This window comes from Neovison vison, chromosome X, assembly GCF_020171115.1.
Source record: "Neovison vison isolate M4711 chromosome X, ASM_NN_V1, whole genome shotgun sequence".
In the NCBI taxonomy this organism is placed as follows: domain Eukaryota; kingdom Metazoa; phylum Chordata; class Mammalia; order Carnivora; family Mustelidae; genus Neogale; species Neogale vison.
In genome coordinates this window covers 39,492,353-39,509,940 of record NC_058105.1, presented here as the reverse complement: position 1 = coordinate 39,509,940, position 17,588 = coordinate 39,492,353, and the positions used below count along the sequence as shown (strand labels likewise).

General features: G+C 38.8%; 1 protein-coding gene across 7 annotated transcripts in view; it reads left to right on the top strand.

Moving 5' to 3' along the window:
• The window catches only part of VSIG1 (V-set and immunoglobulin domain containing 1), a 173,973-nt gene that overhangs the window by 138,016 nt on the left and 18,369 nt on the right, over positions 1-17,588 (top strand). For 6 of the 7 annotated variants that reach the window (XM_044235365.1, XM_044235363.1, XM_044235364.1 and 3 more), the window contains one exon: positions 13,599-13,762. In XM_044235365.1, coding sequence (XP_044091300.1) covers positions 13,610-13,762 — 153 coding nt within the window. In that variant the 5' untranslated portion in view covers positions 13,599-13,609. Of the gene's footprint in view, positions 1-13,598; positions 13,763-17,144; positions 17,253-17,588 lie in introns of all 7 variants that reach the window. The other variant, XM_044235368.1, reaches the window with a different exon arrangement.

Sequence of the window (17,588 nt, the reverse complement as noted above, 5' to 3'; positions counted from 1 at the left end):
ACATTGTTAAAACGTCTATACTGCCTAGAGCAATCTATACTTTTAATGCCATTCCGATCAAAATTCCACTGGCATTCTTCAAAGAGCTGGAGCAAATAATCCTAAAATTTGTATGGAATCAAAAGAGACCCCGAATCGCTAAGGAAATGTTGAAAAACAAAAATAAAGCTGGCGGCATCACCTTACCTGATTTCAAGCTTTATTACAAAGCTGTGATCACCAAGACAGCATGGTACTGGCATAAAAACAGACACATAGACCAGTGGAACAGAGTAGAGAGCCCAGATATGGACCCTCAACTCTATACAGTGGAAAAAAGACAGTCTCTTCAATAAATGGTGCTGGGAAAACTGGACAGCTATATGTAGAAGAATGAAACTCGACTATTCTCTTACACCGTACACAAAGATCAACTCAAAATGGATAAAAGACCTCAACGTGAGACAGGAATCCATCAGAATCCTAGAGGAGAACATAGGCAGTAATCTCTTTGATATCAGCCACAGCAACTTCTTTCAAGATATGTCTCCAAAGGCAAAGGAAACAAAAGCGAAAATAAATTTCTGGGACTTCATCAAAATCAAAAGCTTCTGCACAGCAAAGGAAACAGTCAAAAAAACAAAGAGGCAACCCATGGAATGGGAGAAGATATTTGCAAATGACAGTACAGACAAAAGGTTGATATCCAGGATCTATAAAGAACTCCTCAAACTCAACACACACGAAACAGGCAAACACATCAAAAAATGGGCAGAAGATATGAACAGACACTTCTCCAATCAAGACATACAAATGGCTATCAGACACATGAAAAAATGCTCATCATCATTAGCCCTCAGGGAGGTTCAAATTAAAACTACATTGAGATATCACCTTACACCAGTTAGAATGGCCAAAATTAACAAAACAGGAAACAACATGTGTTGGAGAGGATGTGGAGAAAGGGGAACCCTCTTCCACTGTTGGTGGGAATGCAAGTTGGTGCAGCCTCTTTGGAGAACAGTGTGGAGATTCCTCAAGAAATTAAAAATAGAGCTTCCCTATGACCCTGCAATTGCACTCCTGGGTATTTACCCCAAAGATACAGATGTCATGAAAAGAAGGGCCATCTGTACCCCAATGTTTATAGCAGCAATGGCCACAGTCACCAAACTATGGAAAGAACCAAGATGCCCTTCAACGGATGAATGGATAAGGAAGATGTGGTCCATATACACTATGGAGTATTATGCCTCCATCAGAAAGGATGAATACCCAACTTTTGTAGCAACATGGACGGGACTGGAAGAGATTATGCTGAGTGAAATAAGTCAAGCAGAGAGAGTCAATTATCATATGGTTTCACTTATTTGTGGAGCATAACAAATAGCATGGAGGACAAGGGGCGTTAGAGAGGAGTAGGGAATTTGGGTAAATTGGAAGGGGAGGTGAACCATGAGAGACTATGGACTCTGAAAAACAATCTGAGGGGTTTGAAGTGGCGGGGGGGTGGGAGGTTGGGGTACCAGGTGGTGGGTATTATAGAGGGCACAGATTGCATGGAGCACTGGGTGTGGTGAAAAAATAATGAATAATGTTTTTCTGAAAATAAATAAATTGAAAAAAATCAATTGACTATAAATGTAAAAAAAAAAAAAACACCATCTCACAGTAGACTTGGAGGTTACCATCCTTATTCTAAGGTGATACTGTCGAGCTTATACAGATCTCAAATGATTTATGTATTTGTAGGTCTTCTATCTTTAAAAATGTTGCAAATGTCTTCATCACATTTATAGTTCCCAAAGCCTTAATTTTCCTTTGTCATCATTCTGGTCTGTGCTCTAAATGGCTTCCTGCTGTGTTGATAGGGTGAGCAGAGATTGTGTCTGCCTTATTTATTACTGTTTCCCCTGTTTAGCACTGTGTGTGGCACAAAACAGGTGCTCAATAGGTATTTTTTGACAGACAACTCTGCCTCTTCCATGGCTTGCCTTGTGTGGGAGCTGTGCTTACTTTGCCTTCCAGCGTTTTCTCAGAGAGCAGCCTTTAAAGGTATTTTGGGGGCGAGGGCAGGGTGATTACTTTGTCATAGGCTCCCACCAATAGTCAACTCCATAGCAGACAATGGGACATAAACTAGAAAACAAAAATAATGACCAAATACTACTTTCAAAATCTCTGTTTTTAGGGGAAAGTTTCTGGGAACTTTAATGGCCACCAAATCCCCATTCCGTCCTTTTTATTTTGGACACTTTAAAGACATTTGGAAGTCATCATTTAAGCATAGCTAAAGATCTGTCTAACTTCCAGGAAAAATGAGATGGGGTCTTCGAGGGCAGGAGAGAGCCACTTAGCTTTCCCCAATAAATTTTCCACTGGGAAGAGTAGCTGTTTTCTGTAGGTCAGTTCTGTTTTTTTTGGAAAGGCATAATGAGACATGGGAAAGCATGGAGAGAACATTGGGAAGAGGGAAACTGTGCAGAGTCAGAAGGTGCTGCATGGGGGTCTATCCTAAATCACTTTTCTCAGTTGATCACAGTATTGGTTACCCTATAAACAGTCAACCTCTGGCAGAGAAGCAGCTGAACCAGGTGGCTTGCCTGTGACAGAGAAATTAGCTATTGAATATGTAAAACCAGGGTTCTCAGTACATAGTTTGCTTTTTCTTCTAATTTTTCAAAATTTCAATTCCCTGATTTATGTTTGCCTGTTGTTAAGTAAGAAAAATGTTAATTAAAAGAGTCTTGGGATGTGCAGAATTGGGAAGGGATCCAGGATTTGTCTTTCTGTATTATTTCCTCTGATCTTTCCATGATTTCTGTATCTCATTCTTCTCCTTGTCTGTAACCCTGCAAGCAGCGAGAAACTCCCACTCGGGTTCCTCTGCAGCACAGACAGCATCTCTTTTTTTAAAAATTTTTTTATTTTTTATAAACATATATTTTTATCCCCAGGGGTACAGGTCTGTGAATCGCCAGGTTTACACACTTCACAGCACTCACCAAAGCACATACCCTCCCCAATGTCCATAACCCCACCCCCCTTCTCCGAACCCCCCTCTCCCCAGCAACCCTCAGTTTGTTTTGTGAGATTAAGAGTCACTTATGGTTTGTCTCCTTCGCAATCCCATCTTGGACAGAGAGCATCTCTTAAACTTGGCCTTTTCTTCTAATACCTATCTGATGGTCTTACGTTCCATCTTGGAGATCTTCTATACTCTGAGTTTGCAATAGGTAATAACCAGTTAATCAGATGAGCCAATGTCTCAATAGTGTTACTCAAACTATTGTCCCCTATCACAGCCTTTTTGAAAGATGCTTATATGGTGTTGAGAATTTCAGGCACAGTGGTAGGCTGGGTTTTGGGGTAGAGTACTGTTCCTCCAAATCATAGGGACAGCTCACCCTTTTGGAAAGCCATCAGCTCTCAAATTCGGTAGTCTCAGGACCCTTTTAATGCTCTTAAAACTTGAGGAAAATTTCTGACCTTAATAAAAAGGCATAGATCTGCTTGTCCTTGCTTCTTTCTGCTAAGCACAAGTATAAACCCTCCCTGGAAATAATGCAAGGGACAACCAAGGGAGAACTCTGAAAGATGGTAAGAAAAAGTAAAGTGGTTTGGGACCCTGAGAATAACACAGTGGCAAGGTGTCTTATTTCTTTGCATCCCAAAGAAGGAGGGTAGCCAGTTCTGGCATTTCTACATCCCAACCTAGCAACAGAGGGTAGCCTAGGGAAGCTTATTCTTCCACTAGATCTAATGAGAGTCCCTCTGACATCAAGTGAACCAACTACTGGGCAAGTCATCAGAAGCCACACTAACAAGAGTAGACAAAGGAAGCATTCTTTCTCCCCACTGGGCCTGAGACTCCTCACTTTGATCTAGAGACACTGAAGTGGGAGGGTAGAACAGACAAGAGAATGAAGTCACAGCAAATGTTCAGTTCTGGAAGGCTCTTGGTGTGGGACTCAGACTCTCCTCCCACCCACGAGACACAGGAGTAGCCAGGGCTACCAGTAGGAGTGTCCCACCATACTGATCCCCTACTGAGAGACCCCCAGCAACCTGACCTGGGGAAACCCTTCCACCCACTCAGGCAAGAGAGTCAGAGACAAACAGAAGCCCTAGTGATAGCAGATAAACCAAAGAGACCAAAACAACACTGCAGAGACTCTGGAAATTAAACTAGCATTAGAGGGGCACCTGGGTGGCTCAGTCGGTTAAGTGTCTGCCTTCCACTCAGGTTAAGATCCCAGGATCCTGGGATGGAGTCCCACACTGGGTGGCCTGCTCAGCAGGAAGCCTGCTTCTCCCTCTTCCTCTGCCTGCTCTCCCTGCTTGTGCTCTTTCTCCGTCAAATAAATGAATAAAATCTTTAAAAAACCCTAGCATTTTGGGACGCCTGGGTGGCGCAGTTGGTTGGACGACTGCCTTCGGCTCAGAGCGTGATCCTGGAGTCCCGGGATCGAGTCCCACATCAGGCTCCCAGCTCCATGGGGAGTCTGCTTCGCTCTCTGACCTTCTCCTCGCTCATGCTCTCTCTCACTGTCTCTCTCTCAAATAAATAAATAAAAATCTTTAAAAAATAAAAAAATAAAAAAAATTCTTAAAAAAAAAAAAAAAAAAACCCTAGCATTTGAACCCTAGCACACAAAAGTAGGCCGAGCCCTGTGGGTAAAACATGAAACCAAAGAAAAGAGACTGTCTGCCAAAATGACATTTAAATGGGAGTTTCCTAACATGATAAGCAAAAAGTCTACAGGTTTGGAGAAGTGTATAATGACATGTATCTGCCATTATATTATCATATAGAATATATTCACTGCCCTAAAAATCCTCTCTGCTCCACCTATCCATGTCTTCCTCCCCACTAACCCCTTGAATCCAATGATATTTATACTGTCTCCATACTTTTGCTTTTTCCAGAATATCAGGATTGAAATAATCTGGATTTCAAGATGACTTTCCAGATTGGCTTTTTTCACCCAGTAATATATATTTAATGTCACTCCATATCTTTCCATGGCTTAACAGCTCTTCTTTTAACACTGAATAATATTCCATTGTTTGTACATACCACAGTTTGTATATTTTTAAATTTATTTTTAAAAGGATTTTTATTTTTTTGGGGGGGTTTCTTTTTTTTTTCAATTTATTTATTTTCAGAAAAACATTATTCATTATTTTTTCACCACACCCAGTACTCCATGCAATCCGTGCCCTCTATAATACCCACCACCTGGTACCCCAACCTCCCACCCCCCCACCACTTCAAACCCCTCAGATTATTTAAAAGGATTTTTTAAAATATTTATTTATTTATAGTTAGAGGGAGAGAGAGAGAGAGCAAGAGAGTGCATGGGGGAGGAGCAGAGGGAGAGAGAAAGAGAATCCTCAAACAGATTCCCCACTGAGTGGGGATCCCGATGTGGGGTTCCATCCCAGGACCCTAAGATCATAATCTGAGCTGAAATCAAGAGTCAGACACTCAACCAACTGAGCCACTATACAGGTGCCCCTATATACCTAATCACTTCACCTACTGAAGGACGCCTTGGTTGCTTCCAAGTTTGGGCAGTTATACATAAGGCTACTATAAACATTCATGCGCAGATTTTTGTGTGGATTAAATTTTCAGCTTTTGGGGGTAAATACCAAAGAGCATAATTGCTGGATAGTATGGTAAGAGTGTTTTAGTTTTGTAAATAAACACCAAGCTGTCTTCAAAATGTCTGTACCATCTTGCATCCCCACCATGAATAAACAAGAATTCCTGTTGTTCCACATCCTCACCAGCATTTGGTGTTGTCAGTGTTCTGTATTTTGGCCATTCTAATGGGTGTGTAATAGTATCTCATTGTTTTAATTTCTATCCCCCTGATGACATACGATGTGAAGCACCTTTCCAGATGCATATTTGCCATCTGTATATCATCTTTGGTGAGGTGTCTGCTAAGGTCTTTAATCCATTTTAATATGGTTCTTTGTTTTCTTATTAACAAGTTTTAAGAGTTATTTGTATAGTTTGGATAGCAGACCATTATCAAATATGTATTTTGTAAATAGTCTCTGTTAGTCTGTGGCTTTAGTCTTCTCATTCTCTTGACAGTGTCTTCTGCAGAGCGGAATATTTTAGTTTTAATAAAGTCCAGCTTATCAATTATTTCTTTCATGGATTGTGCCTTTGGTGTTTTATCTAAAAATTCATTACTATACCAAGATCATCTAGATTTTCTCCTATTTTATATTCTAGGAGTTTTATATTTTGCTTTTTCATTTAGATCTGTGATCCATTTTGAGATTTTTTTTGTGGCTAGATTCATTTTTTTTTTGTACATGGGCATCCAGTTATTTCAGCACCCATTTGTTGAAAAGATTATCTTTGTTCCATTGTATTGACTTTGCTCCTTCCTTTGTCAAAAATCAGTTGACTCTTTTATGTGGGTCTTTTTCAGCGCTCTCTATTGTGTTGCATTAATCTATTTGCCTATTTTTTTCACCAATACTATACAGTCTTAATTACTATATATCTCTATAAAAAGTCTTGAAGTACTGTCAGTCCTCCAAATTTGTTCTTCTTCAATATTGTATTGGCTATTCTGGTTCTTTTACTTCTCCATACAAACTTTAGAATAACTTTGTCAATATCCACAAAATAACTTCCTGGGATTTTGGTTGTAATAACATTGACTTGATAGATCAAGTTGGGAAGAACCGACAAGTTGGAAATATTGAGACTTCCTATTCTATTGAACATAGATTACCTGTCCATTTACTTGTGGTTTTTTTTTATTTGTTTTATCAGAGTTTTCTAGTTTTCCTCATATGGGTTTTGAACAGATATTAGATTAGTTAGATTTATACTCAGATATTTCATTTTAGGGGTGCTAATGTAAATGGTATTGTGTTTTTAATTTCAAATTCCACATGTTCACAGACAGTATATAGGAAAGCAATTAACTTTTGTGCCTTAATCTGATATCCTGAAAACTGGCTTTAATCACTATTAGTTCTATAGGTTTTTGTTGTTGTTGATTCTTTTGGATTTTTCTACATAGGCAATCATGTCATCTGTTATTTCCTTTACAATCTGTATACTTTTTGTTTCCTTTTTGTATCTTATTGCAGAACTTATTGTAGAACTTTCAGAATGAGGTTGAAAAGGAATGATGAAAGGTAACACCCTTGTCTTTCTCCTACTCTTAGTAGGAAAACTTCTAATTTCTCACCATTAAGGATGATGTTAGTGGCAGGTTTTTTTGTAGATGTCCTTGATCAAGTTGAGGAAGTTCCCTTATATTCCTAGTTGAGAGTTTTAATCACAAATGGATGTCAGACTTTGGCAAATGCTTTTTCTGCATATACTGATATGATCATGTGATTTTTAAAAACCTGTTCATGTGATAGATTGCATTAATTCTTTTTCAAATTTTGAGCCAGCCTTGCATACCTGAGACAAATCCCACTTGGCCATGGTGTAGAATCTCTCTATGCATGGTTGGATTTGACTTACTAATATTTTATTGAGGGTTTTTGCGTCTGTGTTCATTAGAGATATTGGTCTATAGTTTTCTTGTGATGTCTTTGTCTGGTTTTAGTATTAGGGTGATGTTGACATCATAGGATGAGTTAGGAAATATTTCTCCTGTTCTATCTTCTGAGAGAGTGTGTAGAAAATTGATAGAATTTCTTCCTTAAATGTTTGGTAGAATTCATCAGTGAACCCATCTGTGCCTGATGCTTTCTGTTTGGGGAGGTTATTAATTACCTCTTCATTCAACTTCTTTAGTAGATACAAAGTAGATACAGGCCTGACAAAACTGTCTACTTCTTGTGTGAATTTTAGTAGGTTGTGTTTTTCAAGGAATTGGTCCATTTTATCTAGGCTATCAAATTTGTAGGCATAAAGTTGTTCCTAGTATTCTTTTATCATCCTTTTACTGTCCATGGTACCTATAGTCATGCCCCCTTCAATTTCTGATATTAACGATTTGTGTTCACTCTATTTTTTATCTTAGCCAAGTTAGAGTCTTTTCAATTGTACTGTCTTTTACAATAGCCAGTTTTTGTTTCTTTGGTTTTCTGTATTGATGCCTTGTTTTCAATTTCATTAATTTCTGCTCTAATTTTTATTATTTATTTTCTTCTGCTTTGGATATGATTTTTTCTTTTTTTCTGGTTTCCTAAAGTGTAAGCTTACATGATTGATTTTAGATCTTTCTTGTTTCTAATATATGCATTCAATGCTGCAAATTTACCTCTAAGCACTGCTTTTGTTGCATACCAGAAATTCGTATAAGTTGTGTTTTCATTTTCATTAGTTAAAAATATTTTAAAATTTTGCTTGAGATTTATTTGATGCATGTGTTCTTTAGAAGTGTGTTGTTTAATCTCCGTGTATTTTGGGGACTTCCCAGTAATCTTTTTGTTAATTTATTTCTGCTTTAATTCCACTGTGGTCTGGGGGCAGATATTGTGTGATTTCTTTTTTTAAATGTGTTAAGATTTGTTTTAAGGCCCATAATGTGGTCTTCCTTGGTGAGAATTCATATTTTTTAAAGATTTATTTATTTTTTGAGGGATGGGGGAGGGGCAGAGAGAGAGAGAGAGAGAATCTTTAAGCAGACCCCATCTTGAACAAGGAGCCTGACAAGGGGCTTGAGATCATGACATGAGACAAAACCAAGAATCAGACGCTTAAATGACTGCACCACCAAGGCGTCCCCATAATGTTTTAAAACATATCTCTTTGTATAAAACAGTTCACCCAACCATAGCAAAATGCACTTGTTTCCCTGAGTACCTGCAGAATATTTACCAAGATAGAGTACATGCTCATCCATTAAAAATAAACAAGCAAACAAAAAACCTCCACAAATGTAAAAGAATTAAAATCATACAGAATCTGTTCTCTGAGCACAATGGAATCAAACTAGAAATCAAGAACAGAAAGAGAAAAAGAAAGTCCCTAAACTCTTGGTAATTATACTACTCACTTCTAAATAATCTATGGACCAAAAAGGAAATCTCAAAGGAAATTTAAAGAATATATATAAAGCTGAATAAAAATGAAAACATAACAAATGGAAATATGTTATATGCAACTAAAGCAGTGCTGAGAGAGAAAATTATAGCACTAAATGTTTCCATTTGAAATTAAGAAAAGTGTCAAGTCAATAATTGAAGTTTCTACATCAAGAAACTGGAAGAAAGAGTAAAATAAACTCAAAGCAAAGAGAAGAAAGGAAATAATAAAGAGCTGAAGTCAATGAAATTGAAATAAGAAAATTATTAAATGAATAAAAATCTGGTCTTTGAACCAATTCCCCCAAAACAACAAACTACTAAAACTCACTCAATACAAAGTAGATAATCTGAATATCCCAAAACTCTTAAAGAAATTGAATTCATAGTATAAAAAGCTACTGAAAAAGAAATACTTAGGCCTAGATACTTTCACTGGATAAGTCTACCAAACATTTAAAAAATAATTAACAACAATTTTACACAGACTTTTCCAAAACATAGAAGACGGAACATTTTCAACTCATTTTATGAGGCCAGTATTACCCTGATACTAAAACCAGGCAGACAGTGCAGAAAGAGATAACTATAGACCAGATTCTTTCATGAACTTTGACTCAATAACTCATGAGAAAGCACTAGGAAATTGAATCCTACTCTGGAAAATAATTCTACACCATGACCAAGTAGGATTTATTTTGAATATGTAAGGCTGGCTCAACACTCAGTTATTTGGTGTAATATATCCTATCAACTGGCTAAAGAAAAAAAACAAATGATTATTTCAATTGATACAAAAAGAGCATCTGACAAAATTCAATACTCCCTCATGATAAAGATGCTCAGCAAGTTAAACAATAAAAGATGTGTTCATTTTGAAGAGCTGCCACATATTGCCAGAAACTGGGTGGCATGAAACAAGAGAAATTTATTCTCTCACAGTTCTGGAGGCCAAAAGTCTGAAGGTAAAGCTTTGACAATATTGTTTCTCTCTGTGTCATGTCTTTCTGCTACTTGGCTTCTAGAAATTCTTGGTGTTCCTTCATGTGTATATACAATGCTCCAGTGTTTGATTTTATCCTCATATGGACTTTCTCTTTGTGTATCTGTGTCAAATCTCCCTCTCATTTTTCTTAGGAGGACAACAATCATTGGATTTAAAGCCCACCCCAAATCCAGAATCATGTCATCTCAAGATCCTTAACTTAATTACATTGCAAAGACCCTATTTCCAAATAAGGTCACATTCACAGATATCAGGAATTAGAACTTATACATATCTTTTGGTGGTACACAATTCAATCCATGACAGAGGAGAATTACCTCAACTTGATTAAAAACGTCTGCAGATAACCAACAGCTAACATGTTTTGTATTATGTTATGTACATGTTGTACATGTAAAGTACTGGAAGTTATAGTCACTGCAATAAGGTAGTAAAAAGCAATAAAAAGCATATGGATTGGAAAGGAAGAAAAAAATAACCTCTCTCTCTCCAAGAAGAGACTGGAATCTAGATTACACAGGGAAATCTCAAAATTCAACAGTTGAAAATTAAATAATCCAATTAGAAAATGGGCTAAAAATATGAACAGACCTTTCACTGAGGAAGATATACAAATGGAAAACTTGCATATAAGAAGTTGTTTAGCATCATTAAATTACATCAGTGAAAGATAAATTAAAATCACAATGATATATTACTACCCTCTTATTATAATGGTTGAAGTAGAGAATAGTGACAACACTAGAGACTGGGGAAGATGTGGAGAGACTGGACTGCTCATATGTTATTGGTGAGAATGTTTATTTGTATAGCCACTCTGGAAAAGTATGTGGCTGGTTTTCAGTATGCCTGTGTGTGTGCGCGTGTGTGTGTTTAAGTAGGTCTTATGCCCAGTGTAGAGCCCAAAATGGGGCTTGAAACTATGACCCCAAGATCAAGACCTGAGCTGATATCAAGAGTTGGACACTCAACTGACTGAGCTACCCAGGAACCCCTGTTTTTGTTTTTAATAAACCTAAACCTGTCGCTACCATCGGACCCATCAATTGTACTCTTGTGAATTTATCCCAGTGAAATAGAAATTTATGTTCCCACAAAAATCTGTACATTAGACTTTTATTCAACAGTCCAAACCTGAAAACAACCTAGATGTTCCTAAATGGGTAAATTGTTAAACAGATTAAGTACTCCTAAGCAACAAATGGCAATGAGTTACCGATGCAACTTGGGTAGAATCCTAGGTAATTATGATAAGTGAAAGAAGGCCATCCCAAAAGATTACAAAATGACAAAAGTTTATAAATGACAGATAGATTAGTGGCTTCCAATGCTTAGAACCAGGGATGGGGTGCAGGAGGGAGGTGAGTGTGATTATAAAAAGCCAACATTAGGGATATTTGTAGTGATGGAACTGTTCAGTATCTTGATTGTGATGGTAGATACACAAACTTACACATGTGATAAAAGTGTATCAAACTAAATGCACACAGACCCACTTGAGTACCAGTAGAACTGGAGAAATACAAATAAGATCAGTGGATCAATGTCAGTGTCCTATCTGTGATTTTACAGTATAGTTTTATAAAATGTTACCATTGTGGGGGCTGGGTAAAGTGTATATGGAATATCGGTGCTGTTTCTTAGAACTGCATGTGACTCTACTGTTACCTCAATAAAATTTTCAATTAAAAATTGAAAGGACCTGAGGATTCCCAAGGAATTTTTGCTGTCACTTATTTCTATCTTTATTTATTAAATTAGAAATTAAAACTAAAAATTATTTAAACAAAAAATATATAAGCACACATTCCATTAGCTGCAAAAGCAATGATGTCACCATCATCAGTAGCTAGTGGAACACCCCCACTGTACACTAATGAGAGGATGAGAGTGAAAAAGAAAAATAACTTTTTTATATCATTATTAATATCATTTTGATCTTAAAGTTTCTCAAAATGGTCGTAGGGATAAGGTGACCAACTCATCCTGGTTTTCCTGAGATTTTCCTGGTTTAAGCACTGGACATCCTAACAAAAACAGTATGGTTTGCTGAAACCCTATTTTAAAACTGAAAGTTCCTCCAAAGAAAACATACAAATGGTCAATAGACACACACAAAAAAATGCTCAATGTCACTCATCATCAGGGAAATACAAATCAAAACCATAATGAGATACCACCTTGCACCTGTCAGAATGGCTAAAGTAAGTCAGGAAACAATAGATGTTGGTGAGGATGCAGTGAGAGGGGAACACCCCTACACTTTTGGTGGGAAGGCAAACTGGTGCAGCCACTCTGGAAAACAGTATGGAGGTTCCTCAGAAAGTTAAAAATAGAGCTACCCTATGACCCAGCCATTGCACTACTAGATATTTACCCAAAGGATACAAAAATACTGATTCAAAGAGGCACATGCACCCCAATATTTATAGCAGCAATGTCCACAATAGCCAAAATATGGAAATATGGAAAGACTCCAAATGTCTATCAACTGATGAATGGATAAAGAAGAGGGTATATATATATATATATATATATATATATATATATATATATATCTTTATATATATATATAAAGAGAGAGAGAGATGGTTGAGGTATATATAAATAAATATATTATATATGTAAATATATATATAATATTACTCAGCCAAAAAAAAAAGAGAGAGAGAGAGAATGCAATCTTGCCATTTGCAGCAACGTGAATGGAACTAGAGGGTATTATGTTAATCCGTCAGTCAGAGAAAGAAAAATACCATATAATTTCAATCTTATGTGGAATTTAAGAAACAAAGCAGATGAACATAGAGGAAGGGAAGGAAAATAAAATATGATCAAAACAGAGAGGAAGGCAAACCATAAAAGACTCTTAATGATAGAGAACAAAGTGAGGGTTGCTGGAGGGGAGGTGGGAGGCGGGATGGGTTGAACGGGTGATGGCTATTAAAGACGGCACTTGCTGGGATGAGCTCTGGGTATTACACGTAAGTGATGAGTCACTAAATTCTACTCCTGAAACCAATACTACTCAATACGTTAACTAACTTGAATTTAAATAAAGACTTGGAAGAAAAAAACCTGTAAGTTCCACATCAAAGACATCTATTAGTCCTGGACAAACTGGATTAGTTGTTCCCCATATTCATGGACCTTTTTTGGTCCCTGGACAATATTTTAAGAACATCTGTTTAAGACAATCCTCATACAGAAGAATTCCCAGTTTGGTGTTATTGCCTCACCATCACATAGGACCTGAGTTTCATTACATCATAATTTGTTAGAAACTCTGCTATCTCGATGCCAGTTGCTTGCTCAGCTTTCCTGTATAGTTTATTCTCCTCCTCCTCTTCACCCTGGATTCCTTCAGTAAGATGTCAACGAAAGTGCTTTGTAATGAAAAAGTGTCATCTCTGCTCAGCGGGGAGCCTGCTTCCTCCTCTCTCTCTGCCTGTCTCTCTGCCTACTTGTGATCTCTCTCTGTCAAATAAATAAATAAAATCTTTGAAAAAAAAAAAGAAAAAAAAAAGAAAAAGTGTCATCAGAATGTGAAAGTGTATCATTTTCTTTTTGATGATTATTTTTTCAGGTCAAGTTAGTATGGTGCAAGTAACCATCCCAAACAGTGTTGTGAATGTGACTGTTGGATCTGATGTCACACTTGTCTGCACCTATACTAGCACTGTGGCCTCCCGGGACAAGCTCTTCATCCTGTGGTCATTCATTCACAAGAAGGACTTGCCACCAGCTTCCGTAAGGATTTTTTACCTCAACTATTCCCCTATGGTAGTTCGGACATAAACTGTTGGGATCAGTGTGTGAAGGAGTGGTAAGCCAGTGATAACAGTGGCAGTCTCAGGTACAAAGAGTATGAAGATAGTTGTTTAGGGAAGACCATCATGTATGTGACATGACTTTTGTCCTTTCTTCATATGCAGTTATAGAGTGTTATCTCATATCTGAATAGGTCACCATCTGGAGTATTGTGTGTTCTAGAGTAGGCAGGAGTGGTCCTAGGTGAAATGAGCTGTAGTTCTGAAAGGGCTCCTCCTCTTTCCAAATAATCTCCCTATTATTTGCAGAAGACCCCAGTTCAAATACATGTCCTACTTGATCTGCAAATCTTTGTCAAATATAGTATCTGGGATCTTTCCACCAAGAGAGCTAGCTCATTATGCCAGATGAGTCCTGATGAAATGAGACTCCCAGATGGGTGGAGAAGGGCCAAGGTAATGATGAACCCTGGGTAATCAAGGACAACAAGAAGCTAGAGGGCAGAGGATAGGGCAAGTAGGCTGAGGTTAAGAGTAAGAGGTTGATAGAAAGTCAAAGGAGAATGTTCAACCTGTAAGCTTGCCTAGTCTCAGGTTTTCTTCATCTGGCCTTAGGGTAATTCCTTTTTAAATTAGCCCAAGGACTGAAATTGTGTACTCCAAGTGTGTGTGTGTGTATGTGTGTGTGTGTGTGTGTGTGGTGTGTGCGCACGCACATGTGAGAGAGAGAGAGACAGACAGACAGAGAGCGAGAATGCATGCAAGGGTCTGCAGGAGTGTGCAACATGTCTGCCAACATATGTCCCTTAAAGGAAAAAGTCTATAGCTTTCATCAGATTTTCAAAAGGATGTATGATCCAAAACAAGGAGTTCAGAGAAGAAACAAATCAGTATGGTTTGGAATAGTTGAATATAGTTGAATTGGGGAGAAAATGGAGAGCGTGTTGAGTCGGCTAGAGGAGGTTGAAGGACAGAGGTAGAGAAGACGGGCTAGCTTGTAGGAGCCATGCCTTGGCCAGTGTGGCTTCAGCCATCTCTGGGCCCTTGGAGGTGCTAGGTCCTCTCTTTACCAGAGGTCCTGGACATTTCTGTAGCAGAAAACACCATTCAAGAGGTGATTTCATTACTGCCACCCTCTAGTCAATGTTCAACATTTTTGCTCAGCACTGGTTACTTCAGATATGCATCTGAATCACTCTGTGCCTCTCCTCAAAACATGGTGGAATGCTAACCCTCTTCTAGATATCTCATTGGGAATCAGCTGACATGTTGCAGGTGAGAATGCTTGGGAAAAATAGACTGTACATTTTCTCCCTTGTAATCCCCTTTATTATCTTCAGTAGTAGCAGAAACAACAGTTCAGTAGTACCTCTTTTTGTCACCCAGATGTCCTTACCCAAGACCCTACATATTGCAACCAACCAAGCAATCATCCTTTGCAGGTTGCTCTCTTAGACCATGGATGGCAATAATCACATGAACTTTTTCCTTTTTAAAGTTCAGTTTCCTGAATAGTCTTTTCTTTATCTGTAGGCTTGAAGCCCTTCCCATTTTGCCAGAAGGGGCCAAAATTAGTGAGGCCTTGCCCATATATTTTGAATTATTTTTATGTGTGGTACTCAAATCCAAATGTCCTCAACTGCCTGGAAATGAGGCCAGGCCAGTGTGAGTTCAAAAATACAAATGGTTCTTTATGCCATCTCTGACACTGGAATTTACAAGGCCATCTCTTGGTTGAACCATGTAGTTAAGAGTTGGGAGATGTGGGGCAGAGGGATCTTGTGACCGGCAATGAGTTTTTTCTAGACCTGGAGATGAACAGAAGGTGTAGGTGATTGCACGGGGTGTGCTCAGGACATCTGTTAGAAGCATTTTGGAAAGAAACTTTATTAACAATATGTATTTATTTTTTAAGATTTTATTTATTTAAAAGAGAGAGAGAGTGAGAGAGGGAATAAAGCAGGGGGAGAGAGAGAGGGAGAAGCAGGCTTCTTGTTGAACAGGGAACCCAAGGTGGGGCTCGATCCCAGGACCTGAGATCATGACCTGAGCCAAAGGCAGACGCTTAACGACTGAGCTACCCAGGCACCCCAAGGAGTATGTATTTACTGAGTAAATATTTACTTGTCATTTACCTAAGTCTTCAAAATGTCAGGTATAGGGAAGGCAAGGAATTTAAGGTATCTAGGTTTTTGGGATGTCCAAATCAAAGGAGCTCCTTTACACTGAGTCACTGGTTCAGTGAGAACAGGTTCTTGATCTTAAAATATTTTAGAAGTTTCCCCAATGCACGAGACCTTTTGTTATGCCACTGCCTTAGCCACATAGGAGACAGGTTGGGGGAGGGTGGTTTAGCTCTTGGTTTAGAGACAGTGAAAACCACCTCCCCAAAGTCAAGCTTTCTCTTCTTTCTCTCTTTCCATCTTGTTTCAGCTTGCTCCAGCAAAGTCCCCAATTCAACCATCTTTAGGTCTCTACCTCCAGAGAATTGGGGGCTCTCACATTTTTCCCCATATCCTACAGGCATGTGCTTATCTCTGCTTTTCCAGATGGGTAGTTTTGGAGTACCAGTGGAAACTTCCCGATGGATGTTGGTTCTACTCCTTGCTCTGCTACTTATTTGCTGACGGGATTACCTTAGACAAGTCAGTTGACCTTTCAGAGGGTCAGTTTTCCCTTCTGTGTAATGGGGCTTACCTACCTCATAGGTTTACTGTGAAGATTAAATGAGATTATGCTTGTGAAGCACTGGGAAGCCTTCCACGTAGTAGCCATTCAATGAATGTGAGCTATTACGAGTAGTAGTATCATTACTTACCAAATAGTGATTTTGAAAATCCCTATCCTATCCATACATCATGGGCGCTAGGGATCCAGCCCAACAAAGACGTTTAGTACAGCTGAACAGCTGAGACAGAGCTCTTGGGGGAATTCTGGCCCAGGATTATTTTCCTGCTTCACTGCCTGCCATGTTCCTGTGGCTGAAGGGAGGGGTTAGCCTTTTCTGGCTGGTCCTGTCCCTGAACAGAAAATTTGCTCAACAAAGAAGTTGTAGGTATCTTCAGTTGAGATGGTATTTTTCAAAATGGGATTCGGCCTCTATTTCGAATTTGTTTCTTCTTTGGGTACTTCCATGCATTCAGAATTCTGTAGAGCATGTTGTATGCTAATCTAGGGATGGCTGGTGAACATTTTGGGGATGGTAAAAAGAGACTGCTATGCTATTAGACAATTCTCTGATTTATGGGCATATGATGTTGCCAGACTGATCACTGAGTGATTCGATTCAGCTCCTGGGTTGATGTGGCAGTATATCATGTAGCATTCAGCTCTCAGACCCACCCATTTCTGCTCAAACACAGCACAGCCCGTGCCTCAATACTGAGGGTATGGAGGAAAAGGCAGTCAGTCAGTGTCTAAATATGGCGCATGCAAGAGACGCTCGGGGAAGATGTAGCTGGACCTCTCAGGTAAGAACACCAACTGGTATACTACTGGACCCCTTTATTGTTTGGAATATCTAGGGCAATGGCACCAGCCTTTAGGAGTGGGGTGGAATGGTCCAAGTTTGGTAACAGTCCAGATCAGCAAAACTGGGACAGTCACCAGCCTTTAGGAGTGGGGTGGAATGGTCCAAGTTTGGTAACAGTCCAGATCAGCAAAACTGGGAGTCTTGAGTTTGCCTTCTCACACCATGTCTAGAATTGTTTTCAGCCTCCCCCAAAGGGCTCAGGGACTTATTTCTGCCTCAAGTAGGGCAGGGGCCAGCTCTTGTCATACTCTCATATTCTCATATTCTTCTCCTA